At 46.5% G+C, this 10,100-nt stretch overlaps 1 protein-coding gene across 1 annotated transcript; it reads right to left on the bottom strand.

Annotated features, from left to right (window-relative positions):
* Positions 1–233: 233 nt before the first annotated feature.
* LOC119284296 (F-box protein At1g52495-like) lies at positions 234–1,430 on the bottom strand. The gene has a single exon (XM_037563480.1). It carries the CDS (start codon positions 1,428–1,430, stop codon positions 234–236), a length of 1,197 nt encoding a protein of 398 aa, XP_037419377.1.
* Positions 1,431–10,100: the final 8,670 nt, after the last annotated feature.

Here is a 10,100-nt window from a genome sequence, read left to right as displayed (position 1 = left end):
GGGAATTAGGGGTAAAACAGACGACTGGGACACAACTAGGGGCATAAATCTAATCATCCCTTTGCAAAAACTATTAGAGTGACCTAGTTAACTAAAGTTCACCATCATGCAAGCCCTTATGAAATCATGTCAAAGTTCATATAAAATCTACCCTGTGCAAACAACTATATTTGATTAAGATACCAGTGATGGTCCTTCTTGATTACTTACATAGCTAGCAATAAGAAAGATATCTAGATTTGAACTAGGGTAGGAATGAAAAAGACTACATCAAAGTCCTCCACCAACCCCCATGAGTATTCAACAAGTGTGCTCATGTCGGGGCTATAATACTTCAAGTTAGTCATGCAAACCATAATATCATGTCCTTCACGAGTTTGACGCCAGAGATATGATGATCCGCCTTGGTACACTATCTCATCATCCAATGTGGCCATCAGACGAACAGAACCCGCAAAGTGAAAAGCATGGCGCTGCTCCCATCGTGGCGGGTTGTTGCTTTCCGCATCATGGCACATCCATATCTCAATCGAATCATAGTTGGGCCCTAGACGATGGATGGCTAGCTCACCATTCAACTCAGCTAATCTGGATTCCAAATAGTCGCCCCCTTCAAACCATGGAGGACCCGTCATGATGCTGAATGACTCGTCTTCGAGGCTAAACCGGACAAAGCACGGCATACCTGCAAGATCATGTAAAAGCGAGTGACCATATTCATAGATAAGCGAGTACTGGTCAACTGTCCAGATCAAGGAACCCTTAAAGAAGGTCGCAATCCTCCCTACTAAAAATGGGTACGGAGGTTGTGCGTCTGTCTCACGCCAGTAGCTGTCCTTTCTGATAGTGAACACCTCCATCCCAATACCACCCATGACACGTGTTTGACGGTAGAAGAAGCGAGCAACCTTGTAGGCATTGGAGCCATGGTCGTGCCCGAAGCCCAACGCTTGGTGTCCTGGTGCTACCAAGTGCCGCCACGACGCAACGCCGTTGGGGCTCCAGGGCAGCTCGAGGACTCGGCCTGTGGCTGGGTTGAGCACGCGGACGGCATCCTCGGCGGGCAGGAGCACGAGCCCGTCGCAGTGGGCAAACTCATGTCTTGTCTTGGCCTCCTCTGCCGGGAACAAGGAGGTGTCGTGCAAGAGGGTCGCGACGCCCTGCCGGCTCTCCTCCCACAGGCACAGTCCCGGGGTGGCGATCTTCCCTTTGATCTTTTCGCTTCTGATACGTGGTGCGATCAGCAGGCTGCAGAGCTTCTTGTCTCGCTGGCGAAGCCGGCGGAGGTGCGCCTGAGAGAAGGATCGGTCGGCGCCGGAGATGGTGTCGCGCCAGGCCTTGCAGACGCAGCGTAGTCGCAGCAGCGACTTGGCGGGCAGCCGGACCAGGATCTCCCACACGATCAGCTCGTGAGGCAGCTCGCACGGCATCTTCTCGGTCGATGGTCAACCGGATGTGTTGGCTGTCGAGCTGATCCAGAAGCCGTCGGACACACTTGTAGCCGCGTGCGTACGTGTCCTAGGCCTTTGACGAGCCTTGTGCTTATATACACACTATATGCACGTACACGATAAGCTCTAAGACCAACTTCAACATGCACGGAAACTGACTCTAAACTTGGAAATTGACTCCAACTTTTTGCCTCCTGAAACTGATGTTTTTTTTAACAGAACGAGCTCATGTCGTTGTTGTCGCTTCTCTATTGGAGTTGGCCTGATCTTGTCAATGATAGCCGGGAAGTCGTTGTGCACATGCCCCGAGAGACCAGAGTCCCGGAGAAGGAGTTGCCTTCGTTGAACCTCCGAATTGATCTGAAACACTTGACACCAGAATCCGCCTGTGCGTACGCTTCACATGAAACCCTAACCTCACCATTTCGAGGAGACAACCGGAGCTTCCTCGATTCCATCCCGCCGGACGAATTCGAGGTGGATCAGATCCCAGAAGACCATCTCGACAATGAAGCGCCGCCTTCGTGAGGACCACTTTCTCCACACGCCTCCCAATGGTACAAAGCACCACCGAAACAAGGACGAAGTGGGGAGAATTTGTTCCAAACTGACGACGTCGCCATCATCTCACTCTCGCCGATTGGAGAAAAACCAGACAACTATTCCTACCTTCGCCATAGGCCCGGAGACTCATATCCAGTGTTTCCTCGTCCTTTGGCTGCCGCAGCGGCAGATAGAGGTGAGGGGATCCCATGGTGCCGACCAAGGCTGAAGGAGAGGAGAGTCGTTGCCTTTTAACCGACTCTAAAAAGAACCCTATTAAAATTGATCGCATGAAAAATGGTGCGGAGCACCCCACAAACATCCCCATGGACTCTACAGCAACACCCCAAGTGCCAAGTGGATCTATGATGGAGCATGTGCACGCGTCATCGAAAATGAGGTTAGCTCGCTCCTCTTTGAACTACCTTTACATTCATACGAGACATGACTGCTACCTGAAGCGGAGACCCTGTGCATACACAGGTACAAAGAAGCAACCATGGAGAAGCCAAGGAACAAGGCCAGATCATGGCGGAGGAGGAGCAAGGAGCAACTTCTTTGATGACCCGACCAGCCACAACCCTGCCACAGTGCCCAGAAGTTCGGCTAGCTGCCCGGTAGTCCGGCTAGCTGCCCGGTAGTCCGGCCTCAGTCCGGACGTCAAGATTGCTACCCAGACGTCTGAACCCCTGCCTGCATGCAGCCCGACCCAAGTGGTCATGTGTCCCTCTCTTCCACCCCTATCTCATCTTGGACAATAAATAGCCTTCCCGTGCTACTCTCTAGGGTTAGAAAAGTATATTAGACGAAACTCAAAAGGGCTTTGCTCATCTACCTCTCCCTTGGAGATCAAAGACCTCCATTGGAGAAGATCCCATTGGATTCAAGATATCCTCTTCCCCATGTGAATTTGGAGAAGACTACCATCAAGAGATCCTCTCCCCCTTGTGGATTTGGAGAAGACTACCCTACCAGGACGTCATCTCCCTTAGTGGATGTGGGAAGAACTTAACCTAGTACTTATTCCCCTTGTTTTTTATGAATCTTGTGGTACTTGTGTGGATTTTCTTAAATAGAACATTTGTAATTGCACCTTGTCTTTGAGTGCTTTCTCCCTTTGTGTTATTGGTTGTTCCTCTCTTGACTCAGCCAATTTGTGAAAGATTGGACTACCTAGGGCTTTGCCCTACATCATCTTCCTATCAAGAGCTTTGGTTCTCACATCTTGGAGCCCCCCTCACCTTTCTAGCCTAATTTTTGTTTGTTCTTGCCTAATTTTAAAAATTCCCAGAAAAGTAGCCTTAAGCTAGAGTCCTAGGGAAAGTGAAAAATTGCATAGAGATTTGCAAAAGATTCGATCCCGACATGTCAAACTCTAAAGAATCCTCCAATTCACATAATTCACATAATTCACATAGTCCTTTGGGTGCCCAGTGTAGTGAATTCCATAATTCACAGTGCCTTTCAAATAACGCAAAACTCTCTCTAGAGCTTTCCAATGCACATCTCCTGGTTTTTGAGACAAAAGAGATGTCAGGTCTTGTAGCACTGGCTAAGTAAATAAGCGAGCCAATAATCTGAGAATACTTCAATTGATCTCTAGCAATTCTTCAATTCTTTCGAAGCAGCACGCTAGCATCATATGGTGTTGGAGAAGACTTGGAGTCACTATAGCCAAAGCGACTCAAGATCTTTTCCACATAGTGAGATTGAAGCAATGTAATCCCACCATCATCATCTCTCAACAACTTGATGTTCAGAATGACATCAGCCACTCCTAAATCCTTCATCTCAAAACAGCGAGATAGGAAATCCTTGACCTCCTTAATAACATCCAGATTTGTTCCGAAAATCAGTATGTCATCAACGTACAAGCAAAGCATAACTCCCTCGCCCCCACCATGGCGATAGTACACACATTTGTCAGCTTCGTTCACAACAAAGCCTGCAGCTGTTAAAGTTCTTTCGAACTTCTCATGCCACTGTTTGGGTGCTTGCTTGAGTCCATACAAAGACTTCAGCAACTTGCACACTTTCCCTTCCTGACCATCTATTACAAACCCATCTGGTTGTTCCATATAAATTTCCTCATCCAACTCTCCATTTAGGAAAGCAGTCTTAACATCCATTTAATGAACGAGAAGACCATGTGAGGCAGCTAGTGAAAGTAGAACTCGAATAGTGGTCAGTCGAGCCACATGTGAGTAAGTATCAAAGAAATCTTCACCTTCCTTTTGGGTATAACCCTTAGCCACGAGCCGAGCCTTGTACTTTTCAAGAGTACCATCAGGCCTAAGCTTCTTCTTGAATACCCATTTGCATCCTATAGGTTTGCACCCATAAGGACGATCAGTTATCTCCCAAGTTTCATTCGCCAAGATGGAATCCATCTCGCTACGAACTGCTTCCTTCCAATAGTCAGCATCTTCAGATGCATAGGCCTCTGAAATAGAACTGGGAGTGTCATTTATGAGATACACAAGAAAATCATCACCAAAGGACTTTGTAGTCCTCTGTCTCTTGCTCCTAATAGGAACTTCATTGTTCTCCTCCACAGGACTTTCAAAGTGTTCCATCGAAATGGCAGGTTCGGTAATTGTAACTGGTTCCTGATTCGATGAACTAGGCATCTCCTGATTAGATGAGGTAGCCATATCCTTCATGGGAAAGATATCTTCAAAGAAAGTCGCATCATTCGACTCCATGATTGTACCGACATGCATGTCAGGTACCTCAGATTTTACAACCAAGAATCTATACCCAATGCTATGAAAAGCATATCCCAAGAAAACACAATCCACAGTCTTTGGTCCATGTTTCCGCTTCTTTGGAATTGGAAAATTGACTTTCGCCAAACAACCCCATGTTCGTAGATAAGAGAGTTTTAACCTTTTATTCTCCCATTCCTCGAATGGAGTTATCTCTTTGTTCTTTGTGGGAACTCGATTTAGGACATGACATGCCGTCAATATCGCCTCCCCCCACCATGCCTTGGAGAGACCCGATGTGTCTAACATGGCGTTAACCAAATCAGTTAGAGTACGGTTCTTTCTTTCGGCCACCCCATTTGACTGAGGTGAGTAGGGAGGCGTCCTCTCATGGATTATACCATGTTCCGCACAAAAAACATCAAATTCATTGGAAAAATACTCTCCACCACGGTCGGACCTAAGCCTCTTGATTTTCCGATCAAGTTGGTTTTCCACTTCAGCTTTATAGATCTTGAAAAAGTTCAAAGCCTCATCCTTAGATTTCAGAAGATACACGCAGCAGTATCTAGTGGAGTCGTCAATTAACGTCATGAAATATTTCTTTCCACCTTTTGTCAAAACACCATTCATTTCACATAGATCTGAATGTATAAGTTCTAGTGGTGCAAGATTTCTCGTCTCCGCAGTCACGTGAGATTTACGAGGTTGCTTAGCTTGCACACACACTTGACACTTAGATCCCTTAACGGTGGTGAAACTAGGGATTAAGTTCAACTTCGCTAGTCGCGACATGCAACCAAAGTTAACATGACAGAGTCGTGAATGCCACACATTTGATTCACTATTGTTGCAAATATGATTAACAACTTTATTGCAAACGTCTGATAAGGATAAACGAAACAGGCCTCCTGACTCATAGCCTTTACCAACAAAGGTTCCATACTTGGATATTACAAATTTATTCGACTCAAAGACAAGCTTATAGCCATCTCTACACAGAAGAGATCCGCTAACAAGATTTTTATTGACGGAGGGGACATAATGCACGTTCTTCAGCCGCACGATCTTCCCCGAAGTAAACTTCAGATCGATCGTGCCAACACCACGAACAGAAGCACTTGAACCGTTGCCCATCAGCACGGTTGAAGTCCCTGCGGTCTGATAAGACGAAAACATGGAAATATCACCGCATACATGCACATTAGCACCCTTGTCAATCAACCAATCAGGAGAATGACATACTGAAAGAATAGTGGGAAATATACCATACCCAGCATCCTTCATGTCAATGTCTCCGATGACAACATTAGCGGTCTTGCCGCCTTTCCCAGGATGACACTTGTCATAGCGATTGGGGCAACTAGGAGCCCAATGATCAGGATCTCCACACACATGACAAGCACCTTTCTTCCTGTCATTCTTCTTTTTGAAGTTCGTGTGCTGCACAACCTTGTTCTTCCCATCAAACTTTCCTTTACCATCAAACTTGCCCTTGTTCTTGAACTTTTGGGACTGGAAGTTTTTCTTCTGTACCAGATTGGCACTAGATCCTCCCTCAATACCTCGAGCACATGTGTCCTTTGCTCTCGCCTTTTCTTCCACATCAAGAGTGCCAATGAGATCCGGAACGGAAAACTCCGGTCTCTTATGCTTCAGTAAGGTAGCAAAGTTCCTCCATGAAGGAGGAAGCTTAGTGATGATACCCCTGGCAACAAACTTGTCCGGTAGGATACAATTGAGGTGCTCAAGTTCTCTAGCAAATGACTGTATCTCGTGAGCCTGCTAAACCACGGAGCGCTCTTCAGTCATCCTGTAATCATAGAATTGCTCCATGATGTACAGCTCAGTGCCGGCATCCGAGACCCCAAACTTGGCCTCGAGTGCGTCCCACATATCTTTTCCATTGTCAATTGACGCATAAGCATCAACTATGTTCTCACCAAGAACACTCAAGAGAGCAGCCTTAAATAAGGTATCCATTTTCTGAAAAGCTTGTGCCTGTTGGGCATCTTGCTCTCCTTCAGGTTTGCCAAGAGTGGCGTCATAGCAACTCATGGTTTGAAACCATAAGACCGCTCTCACGCGCCACCTCTTATAGTGGATACCCTCAAACATAGGAGGTCTCATTGAAGCAGCAAAACCATTCGAGGTAAATTGCCTATAATAAGGTTTTTGGATTGTTGGAAATATGAGCAATTTACCGAATGATTTTATTAACAGAAATAGTAGATAAAACATGACTAAAATAGCAAATATAAAGCAAGTCATGCAATATGACAGAGAGAAGGTAAACATCGTCCGCATATATGAACTTGAGGTAAACACATCTAGAACAGTCACTAGATGAAGTTGCTTATACGAGATAGAGCCTAACATACGTAGGACAGAAACTAGAGCCAAGACCCATAACAGAACTTCTAACAGAAAGGAGAAGAACACGTACGGCACAGCAGCAACAGAAGCGCTGGACTTGGGGTCGGTGTCCTCGCCTGCCATGTCGTCGAGGAGGTCGTGGACATCAGGGAAGAAGTCGTCGTCCGGGAAGTAGTCGTCGGTGACCGGATCGTCCGTGATGAAGAAGCCAGTAGTCGCGCTGAGCGCTCCCAAAAAACCTTATCACCCTTCTCCCGTACAGGACTCAAAGAGTGCGGTTTCGGAGGTCTACTGTCCCGCCCTGCGGTGCACGCCGCAAGCCGGGATGGAGAAGATCGTAGTAGCAGCGCAGTGCTCAGGAATCGATGGCGAGAGGAAGAAGTAGTTCTGGTGCATCTTGCTGAGAGGAGCGACCTCCCTTTTATAGGCGCAAGAGAAGGAGGCGAGAGGGTAGCGTCGGGAGCTGAAGGGACCGAGGGAGATGAAACAAACAGACAGCAGCCGAAGGGTGCAGCGTTCGCATTTAATCTCCACTACAGCAAAAACTTTCCATCTCCCGATTGACCTTTCGTATACCCGTAGTGCGTGGCAAAAATTTAGACATCGGCTCGGCTCATTCCCGCAACCCGCGGCGCGTCGTGACGAGGCGTGTCATGGCGAGGCGGGCGGCAGAGGAGGAGCGCACGTGGATGTCCCTCTTGTTCTCATGCTCATACAAGTGGGGAAGGAGCCTCCCTTATAAAGAGGTCCAACTCCCTCTAAACTAGCAGTGTGGGACTAAACTTTAGTTCCACCTCTTGCCTTGCACAAATCGGCTGCGTGGGCCTCGAGGATTTACTAGGAATTTCTGAAACTGCTACTGGGCTAGGCCCAAAATGGACAAAATTCCAGCAATCCCCCACCAGATCCGAGAGGCACACAAAATTTGCCTTTGGTTCCAAAACACTGTTTTATATACCGGTACTGCAATGGAGACTATTAAGTTGAACTTCCACCTAGACCTCTATGCTACACTAGTAAGCAACTTGAACAGTGGACTGGGCCTTAAACTGCAAGTTTTCTGCGAATCTAGCTTCACATAAAGCCTTGACCGATACGTGGATACCGTGGGTCTTCCCCGCGGGTGGAGCTTATGCGTCATACTCCGTGACCTTTCATGAGTTTACTAGAGAGAACCCTACTCTCATAGATTGCGACGTTTGACAATCAGACTCATATAGGTGTGTTCTTCAAAAGATGTTCTGTAGGACAACATCTCTGCTTCAAAGAGCCACTTAGAACACATTAAGATATACATCAACCTGCCATGCAGATTAGGAGAGTATTGCATTTTCATGGAGTGGTATTTTTAATAGTAAGGATACTCTCCTCCCAGTTGACCAACATCTTGTCTTCCACATCTAATTCACGGGATCTCCGATCACAAAGAATAGGTTACCACTGTGAACAACTCATATTGTGGGTCTCATACCCATCTCCCTCGATGCATTATCTATCACATTACGTGATAGACCCTGAGTGAAAGGATCTGCCAGATTTTTAGACATTTGGATATAATACAATGCAATAACTCCGGAGTTTCTTATTTTTCTGACAGACTTTAACCTTCTCTGAATGTGTCTTGATGACTTCATGTTATCCTTAGAACTGTTCACTTTCGTGATCACAGTTTGATTGTCACAGTTCATAAGGATACCTGGTACAGGTTTCTCAACAACCGGCAAGTCATTCAAGAGCCGGCGAAGCCAATCTGCTTCGACCGTAGCTGTATCTAGTGCTGTGAGTTCTGCTTCCATAGTTGACCTCGTTAAGATGGTCTGCTTGCAAGACTTCCAAGAAACAATGCCACCTCCATGAGTGAACACATATCCGCTCGTGGCCTTTATCTCATCAGCATCTGAGATCCAGTTTGAGTCACTATACCCTTCAAGCACCTTTGGGTGCCCAGTGTAGTGAATTCCATAATTCACAGTGCCTTTCAAATAACGCAAAACTCTCTCTAGAGCTTTCCAATGCACATCTCCTGGTTTTGAGACAAACCGGCTCAGCTTGCTCACAGCAAAAGAGATGTCAGGTCTTGTAGCACTGGCTAAGTAAATAAGCGAGCCAATAATCTGAGAATACTTCAATTGATCTCTAGCAATTCTTCGATTCTTTCGAAGCAGCACACTAGCATCATATGGTGTTGGAGAAGACTTGGAGTCACTATAGCCAAAGCGACTCACACTAGTAGAAAAAGGGTCAAATGTGAGACACATTAGTCCCGGTTTGTAACAGAACCGGCACTAATGTGTCCATTAGTGCCGGTTCCAACGGCTAGGCGGGAGGAGCTCTTTAGTACCAGTTCGTGGCGAACCTTTAGCACCGGTTCGTGCCACGAACCGGTACTAAAGAAAGTGGTGGCAGGATGTTGTCAGAGTGGGGCCCTTCCAGCACCTTTAGTACCGGTTCGTGGCACGAACCGGTACTAAAGGTCGTCCTATATAAACCCTTTATCCACCCGCACTCTGTTCTTCCCCCTTTCCCCTCTCCCTCTCCTCTGTTCTTCCCTTCTTCCTCTCGAGTTCATCACAAAATTTGCCCCAAATTTGTCAAGATTTGCAGGCCCCCATCCATTCAAATGATCACCAAGTTTAGCAACTTTGTCCTTTCATCTCTCATTGCTAGATTAGCTCTTGCATTGGTTTATATAGTGATTAATTGTGGGTTTTAGTAATTTGGGAGGAATTATATGTGGTAGTATTTGATTTATATGCAATTTGAGGTCAAAATAACACTTAGTTTGCATATGTAGGTGTGTTTTACTTAGTGCCTTCTAAATCTCCGTCGTAACCACCGTCGATCGCCCGCACCGTCCCGTCGCCGGCACCACCTTGTGGTGAGCCTCTTGTTCATGAAATTTTATATAAAAAATTGATGTTTGTGTGATTTGGATATATAGTTACTTGTATAATTATCTTACCCGTACGTTGTTTGTTATACATAGTGCCATGGTTTGATATCCGTCCCCGTCGGCCCTCGT

Source organism: Triticum dicoccoides, chromosome 4A, assembly GCF_002162155.2.
Source record: "Triticum dicoccoides isolate Atlit2015 ecotype Zavitan chromosome 4A, WEW_v2.0, whole genome shotgun sequence".
Classification (NCBI taxonomy): Eukaryota; Viridiplantae; Streptophyta; class Magnoliopsida; order Poales; family Poaceae; genus Triticum; species Triticum dicoccoides.
The sequence above is the reverse complement of the archived record's forward strand: the minus strand, read 5'-3'. Positions and strand labels throughout refer to the sequence as shown.